At 32.5% G+C, this 27,338-nt stretch overlaps 1 protein-coding gene and 2 long non-coding RNA genes across 4 annotated transcripts; 2 read left to right on the top strand and 1 right to left on the bottom strand.

Annotated features, from left to right (window-relative positions):
- Positions 1 to 821: 821 nt before the first annotated feature.
- LOC117131810 lies at positions 822 to 8,200 on the bottom strand. Of its 2 annotated transcripts, XR_004455206.1 has the most exons (5): positions 7,544 to 8,200; positions 7,173 to 7,228; positions 2,126 to 6,610; positions 1,755 to 1,810; positions 822 to 1,192 (listed from the first exon to the last, which is right to left on the bottom strand). It is a non-coding gene; the product is annotated as an uncharacterized LOC117131810 (long non-coding RNA). The 2 variants fall into 2 exon arrangements; XR_004455205.1 differs by lacking the exon at positions 7,544 to 8,200 and having other exon boundaries at positions 7,173 to 7,537.
- Positions 8,201 to 17,935: 9,735 nt separating this feature from the next.
- LOC103854853 (protein DOWNY MILDEW RESISTANCE 6) lies at positions 17,936 to 26,680 on the top strand. Its single transcript, XM_009131810.3, has 4 exons — positions 17,936 to 18,222; positions 20,011 to 20,258; positions 25,204 to 25,528; positions 26,193 to 26,680. Exons 1-4 carry the CDS (start codon positions 18,025 to 18,027, stop codon positions 26,445 to 26,447), a joined length of 1,026 nt encoding a protein of 341 aa, XP_009130058.1. The 5' UTR covers positions 17,936 to 18,024; the 3' UTR covers positions 26,448 to 26,680.
- LOC117131819 lies at positions 18,229 to 19,655 on the top strand. Its single transcript, XR_004455216.1, has 2 exons — positions 18,229 to 18,594; positions 19,282 to 19,655. It is a non-coding gene; the product is annotated as an uncharacterized LOC117131819 (long non-coding RNA).
- Positions 26,681 to 27,338: the final 658 nt, after the last annotated feature.

Genomic DNA, 27,338 nt, shown 5'->3' with positions numbered 1-27,338 from the left:
GGGTTGGAGATGTCCTGACACCCATATTCGTAGAGGCAGGATTGAGAATGTAGGTTTGTTGCTAGAACCTTCTCCTCAACATGTCTTCTCTATTTTTTAAATCAACTACTCCCTCCGTTTTAAAATATAAGATGTTTAGAAGAATTTTTATGTTTCAATATATAAGATGTCTTCATTTTTCTAGGTAACTTTAAGTTTATCCAAAACTGTGTAGCCAATCAAATTTAATAGTTCTATTTTGTAATTGGTTGAGTAGTTTTTAGTTTATAACTTTAATGATATTTTTAAATAAAAAGTAACTTTTTTAATAAGTGTATACTACCTAAAACATCTTATATTTAGGAACAGAGGGATTATATGATTTTCCTTCTCCATTTTCACGTCTTTCGTTTATCAATCAAGCTTTTAGAAAAAAATGAAATTCAAAACTTGATTTATCATTGTCTTCTACTAGGATTCAAAAAAAAATTGATAAATTTTTACTAAGATTCTCACAAAGATTCAAAATATTCGGTAAAAATACTCAAAAGATAAAGAAGAGACCAAAGATCCATGGTAGTAATTCTATGAAGAAAGAAAACATGGTAAATATTTTTTATTTCCCCTCCGATGAACATTGTTTTTACCCCTTTCTGTTTCAAATCATAATCTTCTTTTATTAATAGGTGATTATGTGTTGTGGTCTTCTTCAACCATAATTCATGCCGTAGTGTATCAGAAGTTCAAAAAAAAACTGCTCCTTATGTGTTAGTTGGTATTTTTTTTAGTTAGGATTTACTATATTTTATTAGCTGTTAAAAACTGGTCGCTAAGAAAACATGTACCAGATAATAATTCATTTATCAGATAACGAATTATTTATCAGACAACGTTTAACTCATAAAACATGTATCAATCCATTTATCATCTAACAAACCAAAAATAAAGCTGCATATTCAGCAGATAATATATCATCTAACAAACTGCGACACCCGTCACCTCCTATCTGGAGGACAGCGTGTCACCACCGACGCGTCATCATACAACAATGTGACATCCGTCTCCTTCTCACTAAGGACGACGGGCCACCAACAATATCCCATAATATAAAAGCCCATAAACCCAATAACGCTCACCCAAGCCCAAATAAAATCCGAAAGAAAAGTCCAGTAGCACCAAGTCCGTCCAAATATCACATACTTATTTGTCTCACCTGAAAAAAAAAGGGAAGAGTGAGGGGTGAGCGATAGGTGAATCGCCCAGTGAGGTATGGGGGATGCTACCCCGAAGTCCATGGACCCGGACATAGCACTCCGAATAAATATAAATTAATTCTAATGCATGTCAAACACGGTACCTAAAGTACCCAAGCAACAAACAATGGTCCTAGCGAGGTGCACACTCGCCGCCCACTAACAGGCCAAACAACACAACTCGAGATAGTGCTCGGACACCGCCCGTGGACGATTTATCGACACTTCCAGGCTACAGCTCAACCGGTCGACTATAGTTGGCCATAACCTCATACAATCCGGCATACAGAAGTCCGTCTCTGTATCCGTCTCCACACTAAAACAATCCTAGCTAAGAATTTACATTAAGTGAAGCAATCAATATTGAATCATCTAGCCCCCTAGTTCCGGTTTATGCAAAGAACCTAATAACTAAACAAGCAATGACAGACTCGATTTCAAGCAGACGGAACACATTAGAAATAAATTATACTTATTCGAGGTCCTAAGCCGTGTAAGAGGAGTTCGGGAATAGACCCTCACCTTAGCAATAGAAAAATAGTGTTTATGAACTCCAGCTGCTCAAATAGACTCCATATCTGAAATCAGATCGAAATTCTGAGTCAGACGCCTTTCGAACGGTTAAAAACGGGACTGGTCAAGGTTTGCGAAAAAGTCAACTCGCTGGTCAAAGGTCAATCCGGTCAACTCTTGACCAGAAATCGATTTGACATAACCGGCCGGTTTACTTTAACCGAACGAAATTAATTTAAACCGGTCAAACCAGTCAACCAACCGGTTTACCGAGTCAACCGACTTGACTCGCTGAGCTGACTCGGCCGAGTTGACCGAGTCACCGGCGAGTCACCGGTGTCGGTCACCGGCCGCGACGGCGGAGGGCGGCGGCGTCTTACCGGAAAGTTTGTTGGCGGCGACGGCGGAGGCGATTCCCGGCGGCGGCGGAGCTGCGGCGGAGGCGACTTCTGGCAGCGGCGGAGATGCGGCGGAGGACGGTGGCGGAAGACGGCGGAGGCGATATCCGGCGGCGGCGCGTGGAAGAAACGCGCGCAGTCGGCGTAACTTTTGGAGGCGCGTACGGCTTCGTCTGAACTCCGATTGCGGCGTGGTCGGTGTCTACGGCTTCGTCTCGACGAGAGGAACACGATGATGGTCTTGCATGCGAGAGATTCTCAACGGTTATGGAGATATAGCTGATTTACTGAACGGACGAAAACAAAGCTTAAGAGGCGGCGGTTTCCGGCGATTCTAAGCTGCGGTTGATGGTGATGACGAGCTTGGCGATGTGCTGGCGTGTGGTGGTTCCGGCGATCTCTGGTGGCAACATGCATTGGTTTTTATCTTTCTTTCTCTCACTCTCTCTCTCTCTCTCTCTCTCATTTCTTCTTCTCTCTAACTTCTGAGTTTTATTTTCTTGTTGCAAAAGGAGAAATCAATGTAGAGGTAGGTATTTATAGGCAAATAATTGTCTTACAGGTAAATGCATATGACTTAGCTGGCTAACAAACTCCAAAACCGGGATCGGGTCGTTACAATTCTCCCCCACTACAAAGAATTCGTCCCCGAATTCGAGTCGTCCGTTAATTCCCCAACATCATTGAAACGAACTTGAATAATCAATATGCTCGCTTTCTCAGGTCTCATCTCACTCTCAACATACTCTGACAAACACAGTCGATTTTCTCTAAACTGCTTTCGCTTGATGATCTGAATTCTACACTAGCTGACAAGGCGAGTACAATCTTCTTGCGGTGATTTGGCGTCTGCTGCAAAATAATTCTGGTCTTCTTTCAACTTTTCTCAATGCTGACACATGAACCACGTTGTAAAAATCTGATACACTGCTAATAAAACAGCTGCAAGCAACTGCTCTAATCCGCTCCTTCGAAGGATACAATCCCATGTACCTTGGTTCCTTTAGCTTCTGAGTCTTAGATCCCTCCTGAAATGTCCTTATTTTCAGGTATACTAAATAACCTATATGTAACTCCAAATCTTTATGGCGCTTAGCTGCATAAATTATCTGACGTTATGTGCTTCCCAAAGCCAATTTTTGAGCATATCTATTTGCTCTACCGTCTCTTGAACCATTAGTAATTTTAACTCATGTCGCTCCCCCACTTTGGTCCAACAAAGTGGTATACGATAAAGCCTACCATAAACAGCCTCGTACTGTCCATCTCAATGCTTGAATGATAATTGTCGATATAGGTAAACTCTATTAGAGGTCGATGCTTTCTGAACTTCCATCCCATTGGAAGACGCAATCCCTGAATATATCCTTTAAGTTCTGAGTAGTCCTCTGACCATTTGTATGTTGATAATAAGTTGTATTCTTGTGAACGCTTGTCCCAAACGCCTTCTGAATGAATCCAAAATGTAGAGGTGAACTTTGAATCCCAATCCGATACAATGTTGACAAGAGCTTCATGCAACCTCAAAATCATGTTGATGAAAATCTGCACCAACTGATCAGCTCTCTCTGCCTTCTAAATTATTTAGGAGATGGATTCACTCGGTAAGTCTATCCATGACTACCCATATGGCATCCTTTCCACATACGGTGATTTAAAAATCCAGTAACGATATTCATAATCACCATGTCTCATTCCACTTTGTCAAAAGCATGCTCAACAATAACCTGAACCGTATATAATCCTCATGGAAAACCAGCTGACTTACATATCCTTGCGACGCAATGTGGCTACAATCTTTTCATAATAGGTCAATGATAGTAACGCTTAATATCTTTGAACTCCTTATTATTTCCGATGGGTAGAGTAACATAAGTGATGTGTTTGCTGTAAGATCCCTTTTCTTAACAGCTTATCGTCCAACACACAAACTCGGTTTCGATATAGGTACGTCCTGCTCAAAGCTGTATGATCTCCAATATTCTCAATCTCGATCTATTCAACGAAAACCATAACGCTAACCTGCGCATGGTGTATCTTCCATAGCAAAACTGCATGCTCCAATCCTCAAGGCAATATGTCTTTCCCTTGACAATACGACACACAATTTGAGACTAGCAACTGTCCCAGTAAACTCCTGACCTTCCTTTGTTCCAAATACGTCGCTCATATGCCTACCCAAGACATTTGTCACCTGGTTGTCCTTACCAGATGGCATGCGATATCCAAACTGCAGCCTGCTACAAACTCATTCCGACTGCACTGCCAAATTGTAATTTTTAATGTGTAGATAAATGTCAGACTCTAATGATCCCATAGAATCTGGACTTCCTTCTCGTACAATTACGATCTCCAAAACTATAACGTAATTACCACTACAACCTCTCTGGCGTGATGCATATGAATGACTTAATCTTCTTACCTCAATTTAAATCCAAGCCAGTATCTGACACATCAGAGTAAGCCTCAGCCTCTGCAGAACCAAAATTAGTGTCTTCATTAGTTGTGCTTCTATTCAGTGAACTCCTCAAACAAAAATCTATCCAACCACACTTAACGTCTTTACATGTAGACTGTATCTTCAACATTACTATAACGGTGAAACCCTTGATGAACTTCTAGTAGTACACTGTTAACCCAAAAAGAACGGTAGATCTCTGTAGTGTTCTTAAGTTTCGACCTTCCCGGAACGGTATTAATCTTCTTTGGATCAATCAAAATTTTGCTTCCAAAACCATGTTACCCAAAAATTCAACATTCCTCTGCCAGAAGCTACAATTCCTCAACGTAGCGAACAACTGATGCTCTCCAAGCTTATCCAACGCAATCCGCGAAATGCTTATAAATCTCCTTTCTACTCCAAAATAACCAGGATGTCGTTGATGAATACAATCGCACACCTATCCAAATGTTCACGAAAACGTCATTCATATCTTCATGAATGCAACGGTGCCTTTGTCGACCCAAATGGTATCACTATGAACTCATAATATCCATAACAGAAATCTGCATTCCGTACATACTCCTCAGCTATAGCAAACTGATGGTATCCTGATGCCAAGACAAACTTCGAGAACGATGAACCTCCATTAATCTCATATAACTACTCATCAATACGATGGTTACCATGTTCAAGTCTATGTAGTCGATACAAAAATCTGAAACTCCCACCTTTCTTCTTTACAACAACAATGATGCTCTCCATGGTGATGTAAGCAATCTGATAAATCCCTTATCAAAGAGTTCCTCCAATTGCTTTCTCAACTCGGTCATCCCTGCTCGTGATAGATGATAAGAAACTCGTGAAACCATTGATGTTTGCTCCAAACAATTCGCAAGAGCGTCTCATGTGTCTTGTAGTGACCGTTCCAAAGGTCACAAATATATCCTCATACTCTGCAATAACCGGAAGATCCTGCAGCTCATGCTGTCCATCATCCTTAACCATCGAAATGGTTGCCGAAAATTTCTTTGTTCTTATATTCCATAACTCCTCAGTATGTAGCATGCATGCAATAAAAATTTCATCTGCTCCAGCAATATAACTCGTGCCTTCAGGCAATCCAACACTACTCGATGTCGTGACAACCAATCCATCCCAAAAAAAACAATAACATCATAAAACTCTGCTCCATCTCTCTGAGGGGCTCCAGATAACTCGACTCCACCAAGCATAACTGGTGCGACACCATGAATATAAATAGCTCCCAATGTCATATGTCAGCTATCCGAACCGGCACATCCCAATTCAAAAGCGATCTCCACGAGTTCACAAGACAAATATACCTCCAAAATAGATAATATACTCGTACACATGCCAACCAATGGCTCATACCTCACATCACATAATCTCCAGTAACAAAACTCGTGGAACGATTGCTTGAAGTGGGCTGGTGGCAGAAACGTCACATATCCACTCCTGGATAACCTCGAAATCATGACCGAAGAAACTGATAACTCTTGAGAAAACTGAAGAACTTAAACATCGCCCAACTGCTGAACATCTGGCGAGAACCCTGTTAGTCGAAGGACGAATGACGATGATTTTACTCATCGTCATAGAAAGAGACATTTGAGTTAGTAATTAATGGACAGAATGGTGCTAAAAGAATTTCGAAATATATTAATAAATATTTTTTTAAAAAAAACAAAAAGAACGTTGAAAACCGATGAAAACCGAATCCCCTGACCGCCATCCCGGACGGAACCGGGATGGAACCCCGCTCTGATACCAAAATTGCGACACCCGTCACCTCCTATCTGGAGGACAGCGTGTCACCACCGACGCGTCATCATACAACAATGTGACATCCGTCTCCTTCTCACTAAGGACGACGGGCCACCAACAATATCCCATAATATAAAAGCCCATAAACCCAATAACGCTCACCCAAGCCCAAATAAAATCCGAAAGAAAAGTCCAGTAGCACCAAGTCCGTCCAAATATCACATACTTATTTGTCTCACCTGAAAAAAAAAGGGAAGAGTGAGGGGTGAGCGATAGGTGAATCGCCCAGTGAGGTATGGGGGATGCTACCCCGAAGTCCATGGACCCGGACATAGCACTCCGAATAAATATAAATTAATTCTAATGCATGTCAAACACGGTACCTAAAGTACCCAAGCAACAAACAATGGTCCTAGCGAGGTGCACACTCGCCGCCCACTAACAGGCCAAACAACACAACTCGAGATAGTGCTCGGACACCGCCCGTGGACGATTTATCGACACTTCCAGGCTACAGCTCAACCGGTCGACTATAGTTGGCCATAACCTCATACAATCCGGCATACAGAAGTCCGTCTCTGTATCCGTCTCCACACTAAAACAATCCTAGCTAAGAATTTACATTAAGTGAAGCAATCAATATTGAATCATCTAGCCCCCTAGTTCCGGTTTATGCAAAGAACCTAATAACTAAACAAGCAATGACAGACTCGATTTCAAGCAGACGGAACACATTAGAAATAAATTATACTTATTCGAGGTCCTAAGCCGTGTAAGAGGAGTTCGGGAATAGACCCTCACCTTAGCAATAGAAAAATAGTGTTTATGAACTCCAGCTGCTCAAATAGACTCCATATCTGAAATCAGATCGAAATTCTGAGTCAGACGCCTTTCGAACGGTTAAAAACGGGACTGGTCAAGGTTTGCGAAAAAGTCAACTCGCTGGTCAAAGGTCAATCCGGTCAACTCTTGACCAGAAATCGATTTGACATAACCGGCCGGTTTACTTTAACCGAACGAAATTAATTTAAACCGGTCAAACCAGTCAACCAACCGGTTTACCGAGTCAACCGACTTGACTCGCTGAGCTGACTCGGCCGAGTTGACCGAGTCACCGGCGAGTCACCGGTGTCGGTCACCGGCCGCGACGGCGGAGGGCGGCGGCGTCTTACCGGAAAGTTTGTTGGCGGCGACGGCGGAGGCGATTCCCGGCGGCGGCGGAGCTGCGGCGGAGGCGACTTCTGGCAGCGGCGGAGATGCGGCGGAGGACGGTGGCGGAAGACGGCGGAGGCGATATCCGGCGGCGGCGCGTGGATGAAACGCGCGCAGTCGGCGTAACTTTTGGAGGCGCGTACGGCTTCGTCTGAACTCCGATTGCGGCGTGGTCGGTGTCTACGGCTTCGTCTCGACGAGAGGAACACGATGATGGTCTTGCATGCGAGAGATTCTCAACGGTTATGGAGATATAGCTGATTTACTGAACGGACGAAAACAAAGCTTAAGAGGCGGCGGTTTCCGGCGATTCTAAGCTGCGGTTGATGGTGATGACGAGCTTGGCGATGTGCTGGCGTGTGGTGGTTCCGGCGATCTCTGGTGGCAACATGCATTGGTTTTTATCTTTCTTTCTCTCACTCTCTCTCTCTCTCTCTCTCTCATTTCTTCTTCTCTCTAACTTCTGAGTTTTATTTTCTTGTTGCAAAAGGAGAAATCAATGTAGAGGTAGGTATTTATAGGCAAATAATTGTCTTACAGGTAAATGCATATGACTTAGCTGGCTAACAAACTCCAAAACCGGGATCGGGTCGTTACACAAACCATACAACATGTTTTGTTAGCTGAACATGATTATGTGTAGCGTGTTAAAAGAATCAATCACATACATAATAAAAAAATAATGTATTAGCTAATAAATAAAATACCAAGCAAAATGTAACACCTAACAAACCATGTATCATCTATCCAGTTATATATCTACTAACAACAAATAGCTTATAACACTTTACCACATATTATTAGTTAGCGACAATTAAATAATACAGTTAACAAACTATTTATCTCAAATCGCGATAGAAAACAAAAAATACAGTAATAAACAAAAAAATATTGGATAACAAGTAAAATGACTACTAACATAAATGTTATCTATATCAACAAACATCACGAAATTGCCATTCATCACTCTTGATTCATATTCGATCTTCAGCAATTTCCTAATCCTGAGAAGAGAGTTCATCAGAGGATCTTTTTCAGATCTGACACAACTTTCCCCTACACCATTAAAGATAACTCAGACTTTTATATCGTTTTGATATATACGAACAGAGAATTAAATGACCATAAACTAAAGAAGATAATCATCAGAGATAAAACATATTATCGTATAGAATAGTCATGAACATTCGGATTTTCGGTTCGGTCGTTTGGTTTATTCGGTTTTCTGATTATTCGGGTTAGGATGTTTAGGAACCGTTTAGGAACCAGAGATTTTTCGAATCGGTTAGGTTCGAATAATGTCGGGTTCGGGTCAGAATTCTATTTTTTTTATAAAACTCGAAGTAAAACCGTATTACAAATAATTTGGGTTTGGCTCGGGTTTAAAGCCCAAAAAACCGAAAAAATTCCAAAAAACTGAGTTAATCCTGGAAAAATCCGAAAACATATTATGGTTATTTGGGTAGTTCAGATTTTTTTAGATATTTTTATTTATAAATTATATTATATATATATTAAAATTAAAATAAATAATATTTTTAATATATTCAAAATATTCGGGTACCCATTCGGTTTTCGGTTCGGTTCTGGTTCGGTTTTTATTTTTTGGATTTAGAAATATAAGAACCGTTCAGGTTTTTGTAATTTTCGGAACCATTCGGGTTTTTTGTAATTTTCGGAACCATTCGGGTTTTTGTAATTTTTTGACCGGTTTCGGTTTCGGTTTTTAGATTTTGGTTCCGGTTCGATTTTTGGATTTTGGATAATGTGCCCATGACTAGTATAGAATAATGATTCTTATGCACAATATAAGTGAAGTGTTGATTAATCTTCTAATCAAAATTTTGGGTGCGAATTAGGCATGTTACCAAAATGATAAAAACTAATTTTGGTAGACCCTATGAAAGAAAAACAGTTTAACACATGAATCACGTATCAGAGTGGTTCACAGTTTTAGTCATGTTTAGGTACGATTGTGTTGTATATTGCTACACCAAAATATTATATATTAAAATCAATAAGAAGATCATATGATAAAATTTAACAACACACATGAGAAGGCAAAGAAAAAACAGGTTAACACATGAATCACGAAGGGAGTACGATTCAAAAAAAAAAGAAAAGAACGGATATATTATTTTTTACTCATAACACATTCATGCATCTTGAATTTGTCTTCTTTTTTTTTTCCGGGCAATGTATCTTGATTCAATATCGGTAATTGATTTATATGCTGATGGGAAACATGGTTTCCACCGACCATATTAATTGTATTTTTTATTAAATCACCATATATGTATGTATATATGCAGTTCAAAAAAACGCATATCAAACCCAAAACACAGATCAAGCAGAACAAATGCAGATCATGCAGAACAAATACAGATCATGCAGAGTAAATGCAGATTAACTGGTTAAGCTAATTTATCGAATTAGTGTATCTAACCAAATGTTAGAAATAATTTTGTAAATTAAATATCTAAAACAAAAATACAAATTCTTATCGATTATTTTTTATTAATTTAATAAATACAAAGAAAGTTTAAACATTATATAAAAGGTAAACATAATTACAACAAAAATAACTGTAGACAAAAAAATATTATCATTCTAATAAATATATTGAAACTTAAAAACTATATAAAATTCATTAAAATGACAAAGAGTATTCCTTTTCCCTTTAATTATTTTTATTGTCCAAATGAAAATCCAGTTAAGATCCCAAGACGTTAATTATGGCTGGACATAAAATTCTTAACCTGAATTTCGAACCGAACCCGAATGAATTTGAAAGGATTCAAAAATATTAAAATATAACAATTTATAAAAAAATATTAATTATTTAAATTATTACTTATTATCAAGAATAAAAACAAAATGAACTATAGTATAGATGTTTCTATATCATTGTAAATATGATTTATTACTGAAGTTAAAGAAAATAGATGATACAAAGTACACTTTTTTATTAAAATACTTACATGTGTTATAATATATATGTTGTAAACAAATTAAAAAAATTATTGAATACTATTAGTTATAAAATTTAACTTATGTGTAACATAATTTTTCATAATTTATTAAATTAACTAATAAAAAACATATTTTGATTTTCTTTTCATTTAAATGGATGAGTAAGAAAATTCATGCATGTGTTATATACATTGTATTCAAATATTACAAATATAATTTATATTTAACTATTTTATGAATATTATATAAAAACAGTAATCAAATAGTAAAAGATAAAAATGCATATATGTGTTATAATATATCTGTCGAGAATTAAGTAACTTTTTTACTAAGTATTATTGAATATAAATTTTAACTTATATTAAGCGTATTTAAAATTTTAATAATTCATTGAAAAACTAATTAAACGTGTACCTTAGTTTTTTTGAATTATTTTTAATAAATGTAGATATATGAATCAACTAAAAATATTTTTAAGAAACTAATTAACCATAAGATAAAATATTGCTTTTATTAAAATATTAAATAAACTAAATAAAACATGAAAGTGCATGTATATCTCGTAATATATTTTAAAAGAATAGATAAATATTCACTAAGTATTAATGAATGTAAAGTCTAACTTATTTTTAATGAAAAATAATAAAATACTATATCATAACTAGTGTCTCAACGAGCCATTAATTAGAAGTGTTTGACACGGTACAAGATTCATCATTGTGCTTATCAAGATTGACTTGCATCAAGTCACAACTCACAACCATATAGCTAGGATCATGTCCATTATTTTGATAGAACAATATACAGTGGTTCTCTGTTGTGACACGTGTCTTGCTTTTTCTCAATCTCAATCTTTGAGCCAAAAATACACGAAAATCTTTATCCACACATGTATAACTTCTGTTGTTGTTTTTAAATACATAGGTGCATCGTGCATAAGGGAAACTAGTGTCGTCATGGGTGCTCAGTGCTCTAGAAGTAAGCTCTTTGGATCCCTTTCTTGTGGTGTGGATCTTTAGTCGTTAGTTTGTATGGTTTATTAATTCGTATATTAATATAAAGAGAATTTGTACTCCTTACACACAAAATCTACCTTATTTGCATTTCATACCTTATTTCCCCCTTAATTTTCTTCCCCCCATCATTGCCATTTTCACTTCATTCTATGGTATCCCACTTTTTTTAGTATATTGAACTAATTTGCTCAAATAAATGCAATTCAGATCGAAAAAAAACACGTGTGTAACTTTTACATTAATTTGCACAACCATGTCTTCCTGTGGGTTTTTTCACAGTCTTCACCATCTAGTAATTCTTTGGTCGGTGTCTGGTGTCGACAAGTGCCGTCTCAATAATTTTAGTGACACAAAGAAAAAGGGATTTATATACTTGGACTACATTAATCGAAGAATAGGTGATTAATCGTGAAATGATTTCTAATATCGTAAAAGTGTGATTAAAATATGTAGAAATATCATGTAGTAATTATAAGATAAGTAAGCAAATATTTTTTTCTCAAAAAAAGAAAGAAAAATAATGTTTTTATCATACTAAATAATTTTTCGGTATATTCTATCATCTGTTAAAAATTTAAAATAATTATATAAAGATACATATTCAGAAAGAGTTAGAAAATAACATACCTAGCCTCAATTAATCGAAGAATTAAGTGTTTTCCCCGTACATGCGGGCATAATTTTTTTATAGATATTTATTAATAAATGTACTATTAAATTTAATGATCAAAATTTTGAAGTCAAACATTAAATTTATAATATTTTTATGAATCTTTTAATTTTTAATTTTTAGTAATTTAAAACATTATTTTTCGATAACAATATCAATATCTTATATTCTTAAATAGGTTATTATCTTTAAAAAAAATTATTATATTAATTGATAGTCAATTATATAATTAAAGAAAATATATATAACTGCTAATACAAAGTGATGTTATTAAACCAAATTATTGAAATTACCAAAATCTACAAAATCTCAAAATAAATCAAAATCAAAAAAAATGTTCAACCTAACCCAAGTTTGCATATTACATCAATCATAGTAAATAAAATGATTGAATTGTATAATTATATTGTGAAACATCTCCCATAATAACTGAATACACACTCAAACATTAATATATAATGTATAAGATAAGAACCTTTGTTATCTATTCTTATATTCAATTCTAAATGCTATAATAGAATGAAAAATATGGTATAGTCAATGTCTATTTTTCATTTAAAATAGAAACATGCTATTTTCTTCTAAATATAGTCTTAAATTGTATTTTTAGTATAAAACATATTTTTATTTTCAAAATGATCTCTTAACTTTCAAACTTTAATATTTATAACTAAAATAAATAATTTGGAAAATAAATTTTTTTATAAAAATAGAATCACATTTTTTTTACTTAATAGTCTTTTTAATAAATTGCAATTTAAACAAAGTTACAATTCTCTGAAATTCTTGAAAAACATTAAAGTAAGTAGAGTTAATTTTAAATTAATATTTTGAAAATATTCTCTTTTGGAGACAGATATTTTGAAAATATTTTAAAAAGATAATTCAACTCCCAATAAAAAATATTTAGAAAAATCACTAATAGCAAACAAATTTATTTTTATTACTTAAATACCTCTTTTAGTATTTTAATACTAAAATAAATTTAATAATTTAGAAAAAATATTCCATGACATATTACGCTTACAAACAAATATAAATCAATTTTTGATATTTTTTATAAACCTATTTTTAATTTTTTAGCATAATGATAAATCTAATTATTATATGTATATATATACTATTAATTATAAAAATTAGTGAATAAGAAAAAAAGATGTAGATAAACACAAAATAAATACATGAAATTATCATTTCTTTTTTTCAAAAACGTTTTCTATTTATTGTTTTGAGATAATTTTATAATATAAATTTGTAATCAGATAAATAATGAATTATATTTTAATTATAGTTTAATTAAAATTATTTATTAAAACTAATGAGTCAGCCCTAAAATCATGGAAAATGTGACAAATAAGCAAATTTACTTCTCAAATAATAGTATAGATAGATAGGTGATCAATTGTGAAATGATTTCCAATATCGTAAAAGTGAGATCAAAATATATAGAAATATCATGTGATAATGATAAGATAAGTAAACAAATATTTTGAAACTCTACGAATAAAACATCGGTTGGGTGGTATAACTCATGGACCGAGGAAAAAGGTATAGAGGAGACCTACTAGTAGTAGGAATGGTCAAACCGTTTTATATATAATCCTAACTAATTGTTTTTAAACAAAAACATATACATTAATCAAAATTTTATAATGGAAGCATGGTAACAAAATATAAAATCATTTAAAGAATATCAAAAGTAAAAAGAAAAAGTTAGATGCTGCAATTAAAAAAATCAAGCTATAAGATAGTAAGAGATTGATGACAAAAAAAAAAGATAGTAAGAGATTAAAATATTACACAACCATTACTATAAAGAAAGCATAAAATTGTGACTGATATCTTATATATCTTAACTACCATTTATTGTACATCTTTATCATATAGAGAAGCATTTAGACACTATTAGGTTGTATTTCCATGCACATGTTTCTATTAGATGTTAGAGTATTCTTTTGAAGTTTTTGGAAGTGTTTGGAACCATCTTGGGTTAAAAAAAGTTAAGATTGAACTTTTGACGAATAAACTGGCAAAGAAAAAAGAATGTAGTCTGCCGCGGGTTGATTCCACGGACCAACCCCGTCCATTGATTCGGGCCAGAGAAGTCAAGTTTGGAGTGTACGAACCGCAAACAAAAACTGTGGGTGAAGGCAGTCCACGGATCCTAGGCAGAGGGTCGAGTTTAGGATGGACAATCCAAGGAACACGGCCGCGGAGACCGTCCGTAGTCAACACTGAGACCAACTTACGCGTTTATTTTTGGGTCAAACCCGGGTTTGTCGGGTTGACCCGGTTCAAAAATTTAAGCTACTATAAATAATTTTAGACCTAAAACATAGATTATCTACTTTCTATCAAGATTTTGTCTAATCTTGTAAAAACTTGATCCTTTTGATCAATTAAGGAAGTACTTCATCTTATATATGTGTTTATCTTACTCATTAACATGATTAGTTTTAATATATCATGAGTTTAAGGTTTATCATGGAGATTAGTGAATAGATTCTTCTTGAATCCATGGGTTAGGTAGATCTTTATTAGATTTGAGATCACCTTTTCTTGCATTTCTAGGATATTTGCTTGTTACTAGTTATATTCTTCTTATTTGCTTAGATCTGGAAAGTTTGTGTAGTCTTAGTGCTATAAATCATTAGTTCTTTGTGGATTCGATCCTAAAGTCTTGCATCGATATACCATTCGATTGTGTTATCATGCACATTAGGTTAATTGACATGTGGTAAAATGCAGTAATTAGAGACTTTAAAATTAATTTAAATTTGTGGTATAAACCCTATGCTTCACATGCCTTCAAGAAAGGGTGACCTCGGTGTCGGCAATGGGTTCTTAGAGCATCTATAAAAAGACTCTCTATTATAGAGTTTTGCAAACTCTATATTTAAAGTTTCAAGGTGTTTTTCTCCAAAAGCAAAACTTTAAATTTAACTTCAAAAGTATTTGTAATTTACATTATGCTTCTTATATTTGTCATAGTTATTTTAAATCTATAAAACTTTTATAGATAACTACCACACATATAAAAATATTATAGTAATATTAATTAATAAAATCTTACACTAAAATATAAAATTATAAATAAAAATATATAATTAAATATTAAAATACAAGCAAAATACCATATTATTACATAAATTATTTTCTTAATGCTCCATTTTCGGTTACACAAAATTAGTGTTGTTGTAATATTTAAATTTGTGTAATAATTACGTCTTTATGTATCTTCCTAAAAAAATTATTAAGTTTCTTTTGTAATATTCTTGTTGTCTAATTCTACTTTTAAAATATTATAAATCTTATTTTAATTTTTTTATAAAAAAGTATGTGTAAAATTTAAATTTATAAAAATAAATTTGAAATATTTAAAATTTATAAAAGTTGAATGAGAAAATACTTAAGAATCATAAGTGTGATGTATACCTAATTATAATGACTAAGATGCAAATAAAAAGTTGAAACTTCAAATTTAGAGTTTTGAGTAGTGAAACTTCATATTTGAAGTTTTACTACTCAAAACTCTAAAGCTCTAACTGATAACCATTAAAGGAATATGGTGAATACGAAGGAAATGAATAAAATAAGAGGAAAAATTATTTCTTTCCTAATTTGATAAGGAATAATTGTAGTTTATTATTCCTTAAATGTTAAGAAATGTAAATGAATCATAAGAACAAATATTTATTCTAAATGGTGTAAATTGTAAGGAATGATAAGGAATTCACTATTCTCACCAATTCTCTTGGTCACCATTTAGAGCCTAAATTTGAAGTTCTGAAGTTTTTTTTTTTTGGAAAACAAAAAACTCTATATTTGAAGCTATAGAGTTTCTTTTGGAGATGTTCTTAGGGCATCTCCAACTCCACTCTATTTTACTCCAAAATAGAGTGAAATGAAGTATGAAGTAAGAAATGCTCCAACCCAATTTTATATCTCATTTCATAATGGAGTTTACTCAATAAATATAAATAGAGTAATATGTTTTTATTTGTTCATTACTCTAGTATGGAGTGAAATATGGAGTTGGGTTGAAGCAATTTTATTTCATTTTATTTTTTATTATATTCTAAAAGAAATGATAGAATTTTACATTGGAGATGCTCTTATACAATCCGGAATGACTTTTTCTCTTTTTTGGGTTTAAGGACGGTGATTGATATTTAGTGGCGAGACCAAGTAAGCTAAATTGCTTTTGTTCTATCCTAATAGAAATATATTTAGACCAAAATCTTATTATGATGAAGTTTAATATTCTTTATGTTTCAAAAAGATAGATGTTTTAGAAAAAAATTGTTTCACAAAGATATATATTTTGTGTTTTCTATAAAAAAGTTTGTAAACTTCAAGAAAATTAATTGATTTATTCAATTACTATTGGTTAAAAGATATTAAAAATTGAAAATTGTAAAAAACGATATATTTATTATAGTGATTTAATGTATTTTTTAATATGTGTGAAAATTATAGAAATTTTATTTTTGTGAAACGGGGAGTATTAGCAAGAAAAAGCAAGAAAAAGAATTCCCCAAGCAAATAAAATAAAATGAAGTCATTAAAACGCCGTTTTAAAGCCACCGACAGCCTGCCCCCAACCCCACATTTATTTTCCAGTTTTTATGATAAGATTCGCATTTAATTTGGTTACCCTTGTTTATTGTTTTATCCATATTCCCTTTAAATATCTTGTTGTTATTTTTAGTTTGAAAATCGATCTCCGATAGTTATTTTGTACGTATTATCTTTCTTAAATAGAATGCTGATGATATTTAAAGAATGTGGAAATTTCTGACATTCAACATATAACACTCTCTAATAAATTCGATTTTTGAATTTTGAAAATTATCATTTAAAATAATATCCTGTATCAAAAAGAGTTTGAATCAAAGCACAAAAGACCCAATTCTCTTATACTATTATTAGACTTTCACACATTTTGTTAGTATCGAATGATGGAGTTTATTAGTTCTTTACTTATCACAGAACTAGCTATTTGCAAAATAATTTGAAGAGGTAAATAAAAGGTGAAAAGTTGTGAAAATAACTATTTTCTCTTACAAGGGCCGATTATCTTTTTTTTTAGAAAAAAAAATCTCTTTCAGAATTCAAAGTGAGTAACTAGTACTACTATCCACCCCTCAAGCAATAAATCATTCATGACGTCACTGCTATGACGCTGGAATAACGCCATGTCAATATATAATTAATTCCCCAATAATATATAGTTTTGCTATTTTATTTTTATTTCTCTGGTCTTAAGAGTTTGGCTATTTTGTCCCTTATTTGTTTAATAACATACTCGGCGTCTTATTGGTCGAAATAAATGATTAGTTATAAAGTTATACTTATAAACAGCTTCTAATATAATACTATAGAATAAGGTGACAGAAATGCAAATATATGCTAAGCTACTCCGTAGAATATAATTTCAGTTTAAAGATGAGACGACTATTCTTTTAAAGTTAGCTTGACAGAAAGACAAAAGTATATCAGGCATACAAATAGATTTCTATCCTATATTGTTTTATGGTTAAAAACAACATTTGTCCTTTTCAAAATTCCCTTATTAAACTGTTAAACCACGTACTCCACAAAATTATATGTTAATATATACATACTGAAATAAAAAAATGTCACCACTTTTATTAATTTACTGAGTAGGACCTAATATCATGAGTTTATTTATACACATACACGATGCACATAGTCAAACTCAAGCCTTCCTTTATCTCCTCTTTCCCTTTACAACTTCTTTCATCTCCGGTATCATAACATGGCGGCAAAGCTAATATCCACTGGTTTCCGTCTTACTACTTTGCCCGAAAACTATGTCCGGCCTCTCTCTGACCGTCCACGTCTCTCCGAAGTTTCTCAGCTTGAAGATTTCCCTCTCATCGATATATCTGCCACAGATCGACCTCGGCTCGTCCAACAAATCCACCAAGCTTGTGCCCGTTTCGGTTTCTTTCAGGTACCTATATATACTCGTATTATACACGTTTTGATAAGCAGGACCGGTCATGGGCCAAGCCTAATGAAACATTCGCTTCGAGCCACCAAAATTTTTGAAAACATTTATACGTAAAAAAGTTCCTAAATTTAAAAGAAAAAATTTTAGCCTCTAAAATTTTAAAATCTTTACTAAATGGTCTAGTACCCCCAAATTTTCACCTGAGTATATGAACTTTTGAATCCATTAAAGAATAAATAACTATATATATATATATATATATTTAAAAAAAAATATGCATTTTCTTTATTAATAATAGGTTACTTGTACCCAAACGGAGTAAACAAAAAAGAAAACTTTTTTTTTGCACTAGCATTTGTTTTTATTATGAATGTTAAAAGCTACGTTACATGGAAACGGAAGCGGGTACGTGGAAGCGGAAGCGTAAAGAAGCGCAGAAGCGAGATTTTTTAAAATATTAGGAAGCGGGTACGTGTTGGAAGCGTATATCCATATATAAATAAATATATATATATATATATATATATATATATATTAATTTAAAAAAAAATTAGGACTAAAAATTTATGATTTAAATTTGAAATAATACATTTATTCATTTATAATAATTTTGAAATTATTTTATATTAAAACTGTAAAAATACACATAAATGAAGTTTACAAAAAATGTTATATTAATTATTTTTAATACTTCATAAATAATTGACACAATATATTTCAACTTGTGCTATATCTTTAATAAAAAATTTCAATGCATAAACATAATTTATAGTATTATTTTTAATATTTGTATATTTATAACTCAATATTCATTACTATTGATTTTTTTATTTTATATAGATTAAAACTATGGTTTTATATTTTATTGATATACATTGCATTTTTTAAAAAACGGAAGCGTGATTCCAAAACGGAATCGTAAGCTTCCAACAAGTTTTTAAAGAGAATATTTTAGAAACGTTTTGGAAGCGAGATTCCGCAAGCTTCCACAAGGTTCCGATTCCGATTCCGGTTCCGAAGCGGGAAGCGGACGTCCGATGAAGCTTCCGTGCAACGTAGGTTAAAAGCACTAGCATTATTGGTTTGCTTTGTGGGCTTCGTACGTAATAACCAAATTTATGTTTTACGATTTATTTTCATTGGAACTTGAATATTTCACTAACCGTTGGACAAAACCACAACTAAATATTTAATGTAGCTTAAGTATAACATGAAAGGGTTATTAACTACTCCCTTCGGGTTCATAGACATTTTTCACACAGAATAAGAAAATGATTGAAATGCATTAAATTCTTTATTAATTACACATATTCAACCAATAGTATTTGAGATAAATGAAATTATTTATAAAATCAATGCATTTGTAATTAATTTGAAACTGAAAATTGCATTAAAATTCTAAAATGATACTCTTTTTGTAACAAAAGAAAATACTAAAAGGACACTTAATATGAAACAAAGAAAGTATAATATAACTAAGTATTTGAACTTTACAATTAATACTCCTTCTGTTTTTAAAGAGTGTCAATTGATATTTTCCAACAAGTTTAAAAGATAATCGTAATACATTTTCTTAATAATTATAATCATATAACTGATAATTTTTGAGACAAATTAATGTATTTATAAGCTCGATGCATTTTATAAATAATATTTAATTTAAAATAAATATAAATTATTTTGGAATTTTTAAATAATATTTTGATGTAACAATAAAAAATGTTATGGTGACATTATTTACGAAAGACAGAGAAGTTTTCTTTCGACTAACCTTTTTGATGGATCTAGGTTATAAATCATGGTGTTAGCAAAGCAACTATAGATGAGATGGTGACTGTTGCACATGAGTTCTTTGGCATGCCTATGGACGAAAAAATGAAGCTATACTCGGACGATCCAACGAAGACACCGAGATTGTCGACGAGCTTTAATGTGAAGGAAGAAGAGGTTAACAATTGGAGAGACTATCTAAGACTCCATTGTTATCCTATCGACAAGTATGTCCATGAGTGGCCTTCAAACCCACCTTCTTTCAAGTAAGCACTTATATCACTCTTTTGTTTTTGTTATAATTTGGGTTTGCATCTTTTTCTTAAATATGTCTAGTAACTATTCTTCTAATTTTGTATCGGTATATAGTCAATAATAATATAAACAATATTTCAGATTTTAAATAGGTAAAGAACGGTCTGTCAGCTTCTATGGTATATGCCATGGTTTTATTTTATTGGTGAATTCTGATATGTCAGGATTGCCAAAAATAGACTTATAAAGCTAGTTTTAGGCTATAAATAGACTTACATATCTATTTTAAAACTATCATTTACCTCATCAGAATCTATTTTCTTTGTCTCTGGTCCCTATATAGATAATCATACTATACTATAAATTATTAGCGAAAATAAACTAATTGCTGAAAGCACATATATCCATATAGGCTGCCTATCAAGAAAATATATAGGCTGAGCTATAGATATTCGAAGCTATATCGTGATTCCTTAAAAACACACAATAAAACAAAAGTAGAGCAAGCTATATGTTTTCCAGCAGGAAGTAGCCTTAATGTGGGTATTTTTTTCATATCATACTATATCGTCTATCGTATTATAACATTATAAAATAAACAAGCATATGCCCTATTTAAATCACCATAATATTATTTTCATTTTTATAACGAGAATCTTGGGTATATTCATTCCTAGAGATACAAAAGTCGATTTTGGATTTGAACAAAGAAAATTGGAACTTCATCCGAGTCAAGTCAACTGATTTTGTTTTTTTTCAAACTAGTTATATATTTTAAAATTTGATTGGTAAAATATAATTTAATTTATGGTCCCATGTATTTTATCTTTTCTGATTTGGTTCCCCATGTGATCACATGGATTGCTAAGATGTGTACATTGCACAATACCTATGCATTCATGTGGCTGTTGGGTTTATAATAAGAAGTGGTCACCATACTTCATATTCTTCAAAGCCGTGTGAATTAATTCGGCCGACTATTAACTTACAACCATGAATACAACTGATTTTTTTAACAGCAACGTGTGTGTACTGTACTCTATGATACCTATATATATAGAGAGAGAGATTATGTATTTAAATAAGTAAAAATAAATGTTATAAAAAGATATGTTAGAACATCTCTAAGTCACTTCTATATTTTATAAAAATTATATTTCCTACAACTTTTTTTTCTAAAAAAGTACAGAAATTGATTGAAGATAGTTTCAGTGGAGAAGATCAAGCGGAGACTGAAAGCAAAACCACCCAATCTTTAAAACTCTTTAGGAGACTACTAACTAAACTCAGTTATCTGACAAATTCCATCCAAAAGGCTTCAAATTATCATAATCTATGTTAGCAAAGGTAATTTTGACATAATACAGTTAAATAATATATAAGTGAAATGTTTGTTGGTCAATATGATATGTGTGGTAAACGGGGAAGAAACGTCACTCGTGAGCCGCGTTGATGTCAGAGTCGTGATATCATGCCAATCTTCTGTTGAATTTTCATATTGATTTAAACATTAAAAAAAGTCGGACTTGTTTTAAATTTCTCTTTAACAGATAGATTCTCTCTTTTTATACTATTCTTGCCACAATCTCCTTTGGTTGGTTCGAAGCTGACGACATACTCCACTGTCTATACTATTAAAAAGTGAAGAACTTTGAAAAAAATCAATTTAAAAAAGGTTGTTGAACCAAGTCATTTATTATAATTACTTCTACATTTTATCCTAACAATATAATAGGTTACATTAATTTAGAAGTCAGAGGTCAGACTTTCTCTCTCTTCTCTCTCTGAGATTTTGAGAGATTGAGAGTCGCGGTGGTCCTCTCGACGGCGTAAGAATTCCGACTCTGGTACACGGTGGTCTTCTCGACGGCGTGTAGCCGGCTCTTGTTTCTGGTGGTTCGCGCTCCCTCTGGCGGAACTATCCGGCTTTCGTTTTCATGGCGATGGCGATGAAGCTTCTGCGGTGGTGATCGCAGGTTATAGTATCGGATGTTTGGGTTGGTCTACTTTGTTTTCCTCGGGTGTGATCGAAGTGTGTGACGAGTTCGTGGTGTGTGAGGGCCTGACCTTGGATGAGATCTCGATTTCGATTTCGTTTATCGATTTCGATTGAACTCTCCAAAGCGTTCGTTTGAAGAAACTGATTCTTGCAATCTTTCAATACAGTCATTGGAGATGGATTCAGTGGTTCTGGTTAAGGTCCTGATTGAATTCCGGGCGGTGGTTCTGATTCCGGCGTGGTCCGGCTATTCTCGCGGTTGTTCGGTCACGTTCGGTAACGGCGCTTAGTTGGGTGACGCGTGGCTTCCTGTGTTGTTAGCGGTTGACACGTGTTTCTTTCTTTCGTTTGATCTCAACACGCGGTTTGGCGTGTTTTCGTCGGTTTGTCCGACTAGGTGGTGTGGGCCGTAGGCCGTGTTTTAGTTGTTGAGATTGTGGTTGGCCCATTGCTTTGGACTTTTAGAGTTTGAGCCTTCTTGTTTGTTTTTTTTGCTTTTGGGCTTTTGCCTTTTAATAAAATTCAGAGGAAAAAAAAAGGTTACATTAATTTAGACTACTACCAAAAATATAAACGCCGGCTTCTTACTATATTCAAATTCATAGAATATTAAATTCATAGAATATTTACGCAGTCATGAGAACGTGTAGCATTAATTTGTCTTTTTATCAAGCATTAAAAAATGTTTTCTGGTGCAAATTGTATGATTTTTTCGCCTAATAATAATTCAACCTAAAATCACAATTTAAACGATTTAATTATACATGGTCGACTTACCACTTGGGGTTAGAGTGTTCGTCAGCTTAACAATTAATTATTCTATAGTAGTTATATAATTACTATAAATTAAAATACATAACATTAATACAATAAATTTAATTTATATGACAATAAAAAATTATTATGTTTATTGTACTATTATAAAATATATGAGAAGTTTAATCAATTTTTAGAAAAATATTATCAGATCTTTTTGGATTTTTGCCAGACTAACCTATGTCAATTTATAGGTCGATGGCAGAGTTTTGAGTTTTTATAAATTTTAATTAATAGATTTTCATTATGTCCAGAATTTTGTGGAAGCATATCAAATAGTAGAACTATGATTGAATGTTTTATGAAGAACATAAGTCAGTTCATATTATATATGGCCACTGGTTAGGCCGCATCTCCGGATAGGATATGAAAACATGATGTCTTAATTTATTTATAAATCACATATGTACCTCCACTAAAATGAATTAAATATTTTTTTAGAAAATAAAATGTTTTTTCTCGCACCATTTAAATGTAAATGCATTATTAGTCATCAACACTCTGTTCGGTTTTTTTTTTGTGTTTTGGAACCATTCATTTATATACACATTTGGTTTGGTTTGGTTGAGTTGTTTGGTAGAAAAGTTGATAACCGACAAATATCCAAAAACGCTATGTCCAATGGTTCCGATTCAATTCTGCTTTCTTCGGTAATTTTAAATTTATAAATTAAAAATAGCAGATAAATTAAGGTTTTAAGTTTAAATATTAAGTAACTCAGGTTGTTCGGATAAAAAATATTGCATAATTGGAATACCGTTTTAATATCTGAATATAAAATACTTGGGTAATTTGATTTTTTTGTAATTCAATTTATTAATAGTATTTTAAAAATATTTGGTTATTCAGAAATTAAATAAAATTAATATTTGTTAGTATATAGTTTTTATTTTAAAAATTTAGGTACACACTTTTTTTTATTTGGTTTCAGTTTTTTTGGTTCCACAGATATAAATTTCTGCAGCATTTATAAAACTTAGTTTAATTTTAGTCTCGGATTTTTAGTTTAGTATGGTTTGGTTCGCGGTTCCGGAAAAATGTATTTATATTTTCACTATCCTTTATAGAAATTCATTTTAAATAAAATTATTTAATTTCAAAAATAAATCCGTTCTTTTAAGCGCGGTTCAAAATCTAGTTCTTTTTATTACGAGATCCAGCTCCTCATAAAAACCTTTAATATTTTATGTTTTATAAAAGTGGAGTAATACTGAAGATCCGTCCAGATACTTCGAACCTCTACAAAAAGTATACTATATAGTTTACTTTCAAATATAAAAAGAAGTATTTAAAATATGGACAAGTACAGAACAAAAGTATTCATATTTCCTATTTTGGAATAGAAAATTCCTATTCTATTTATTTTTGCAATATTTTAATTTTCCTTAAACGAACCGATAGATGTCCTTTGGTGAAAAGGGGACCACTACGTTGGCGTCATAAAACTGCGAGAACCAATACATAAGAACTTTTTGTGATTGTGTTGATAAGTATTTATCTTCGTTTTTACTATAGAATTATCAAATACATATTATTTCGTTATAGAAAATAACTATAATTTCAAATGTAAACATAAACAAAATTTGAATAAGATTACAGGTTTAGTAGATATTTTTGGTCATCGCAAGTTTAGTAGATTACGTTGAAAAATAGAGCTAGACTCAACGCTGTTGAGACCATAATTAAGTTAGTGGTTAATTAGTTTGAGACATTATATCCAGGCCCGGTCTGAGGATACACATGGACCATTGGAATGGCCCCTAAATTTATGGATCTCATAATTTATAATAAATATATAAAATAATTATTTTGTATATTTTATTTTAAATAAATATTAACACATTATATTAAAATATTTCATGTAAGAAAAATAATTTTATCATGTAGATCTATGTAAAAATTATTCTAACAGAAAAACAATTTTAACATATATATAGATCAATGCATGAAAAAATGATTTACCCAAACATAAACTATTAACTCAAAATCATGTAGTTTCATGGATTTAACTAAATATATGTATCATGTTAAAAAAGGACTGTTAAAAAGTGAATATATATATATATATATATAACGATTTAACTATAAATTGACCGTTTTAACTATTTGAGTAAGCTTACTTTGTGCAAGTCCTTTTGCAGGGAAGTTGTGAGTAAATATAGTAGAGAAATAAGAGAATTGGGATTTAAAATAGAGGAATTGATATCAGAGAGCTTAGGTTTAGAAAAAGATTACATGAAGAAAGTGCTTGGTGAACAAGGTCAACACATGGCAGTCAACTATTATCCTCCATGTCCTGAGCCTGAGCTCACCTATGGTTTACCTGCTCATACCGACCCAAATGCCCTCACCATTCTTCTCCAAGATGCTACCGTTTGCGGTCTCCAGATCTTGATCGACGGTCACTGGTTTGCTGTTAATCCTCGTCCTGATGCTTTTGTCATCAACATTGGTGACCAGTTGCAGGTAGTTGATCAGATATTAGTATTAGGACAAATCTCTCAAATAGACTTAAAAAATATTTTTATTATTAAAAGAACACACGAAAAGAAAAATGACAAAAAAAAAAAATTTATTCAAAAGGTAAAACCTTTGTTCTCCTACTCTTTATATATAAACATAAAAAAAATTTTAAAAAATTTTAGAAATAGAATCAACTTTTTTCTAATTTTCGAAAACATATTTGAAATTTTTATCTGATTTTAATTTCTTTTATTTTGAATTTCTATTTTTCCTCAAAAAACTTTTTCCAGAAATATTTTTAAATTATTATTTTAAATTTTAAAGTTTAGTCCTTTAACTCACTCTTTCCCAAAGATCTAAATTTAAGTCTAAAGTAGTTAACTCTAGTGTATTTTACCTTTATAATGAAATTTATTTTGGTTATTTGACTCTTGAGTGTTAATTTTGTGAATAAGTTTTTTAATGCTATCATAGAATATTTCTCTTAATAATATCTATTAAAATATTTAGATGTTAGTCTATAAATTAAAATATTGAATGTAGGTCTGGTCAAAACTATAGGTTAAAGGAAGCCATAGCTTCGGACTTCAGATTTTAAACGTTAATATTTAGGGAGGAAATCTGGGAGAGCGGTTGGGCTAAACTGGCTTAACATATTTAATTTCAGGCATTGAGTAACGGAGTATACAAAAGTGTTTGGCATCGAGCAGTGACAAACACTGAAAACCCGAGACTATCGATCGCATCATTTATGTGCCCTGATAACGGTGCTGTCATAAGCCCGGCAAAGCCCTTGTGGGAAGCCAAGGAGGAAGAGGCCAAGCCAGTCTACAGAGATTACACTTATGCAGAGTACTACAAGAAGTTTTGGAGTAGGAATCTGGACCAAGAACATTGCCTCGAGAACTTTCTAAACGACTAGATACTACTCATATGTCTGTCTTTGTGTTTACGCAGTAACGCAGAGTACTACAATAAGTGTTCGAGTGTACACTACGTATCCATGTTTCATTTAAGAAATAATAACGACAATAGTAACCATTTATCAGTTCTATTCTAGTTAGATTGATAAATGTCTTGATTACAACTATTACAACTATTTTGTTACCTTATACACGGTGTCCAAAATTTAATATAGTATATATGGTTCCGTAACTCAAGTTTGATTTCTGTCAATTTGGCTGGTGAATTATTGCTTATAAACGGTGACAAAGCTAAGGAAGCAATTATTTCATCAAGATAAATGTTACTTAACACTAGTTAAAAAATAAAACTGTCAAGAAAACAATTGAACTATAGTAAAACGTTTTCTTTCTACTGCTCATATCTATAAATTGATTTAGCATCTTTGATTCAAAGAATATCATAGCTTTGAGAGTTGTTTTAAATGTTCCACTTAAGTTAAATTAAACACTAAATTCTTAAATATCATAAAAAATGGCGAATTTTAACATTTTCATGGTGTCTTCTACTTGTGACGAATGCATATGTTCCTTCATAGTTAACTAAACCGAGCTTTGTAACGAGTGCAGGGAGATGGGTGATTGGAGACTGAACTTGGTGAGTACCATGTCCGTTTTGACGAGGAGGAGCTCGAAATGAGCGTCTTCGCGACGAGACTGTTGGATAATTCCAATTAACTTGAGGAGCAAGTTAACTCATTAAAGTGAAGTTTGATAAGTTAAGGAAAAAGGAAAACATATCGAACTTAGGAATGTTTCCATATTATTATTATGAAAAGACGTAGTTTCGCCCTTAGAAAAAGATGTAGCTTCTTCCTATATAAAGAGTTCTCATGGAGAGATGTTCCATC

Source organism: Brassica rapa, chromosome A02 (assembly GCF_000309985.2).
Source record: "Brassica rapa cultivar Chiifu-401-42 chromosome A02, CAAS_Brap_v3.01, whole genome shotgun sequence".
NCBI lineage: Eukaryota > Viridiplantae > Streptophyta > Magnoliopsida > Brassicales > Brassicaceae > Brassica > Brassica rapa.
The sequence above is the reverse complement of the archived record's forward strand: the minus strand, read 5'-3'. Positions and strand labels throughout refer to the sequence as shown.

Excerpts from the sequence above, each read along its gene's own strand:
- LOC103854853 (XM_009131810.3), top strand. The coding sequence starts at position 18,025 with ATGGCGGCAAAGCTAATATCCACTGGTTTCCGTCTTACTACTTTGCCC. Across the intron at positions 18,223-20,010 it reads CCCGTTTCGGTTTCTTTCAG|GTTATAAATCATGGTGTTAG; the intron begins GTACCTATATAT and ends TGATGGATCTAG. Across the intron at positions 25,529-26,192 it reads ACATTGGTGACCAGTTGCAG|GCATTGAGTAACGGAGTATA; the intron begins GTAGTTGATCAG and ends ATTTAATTTCAG.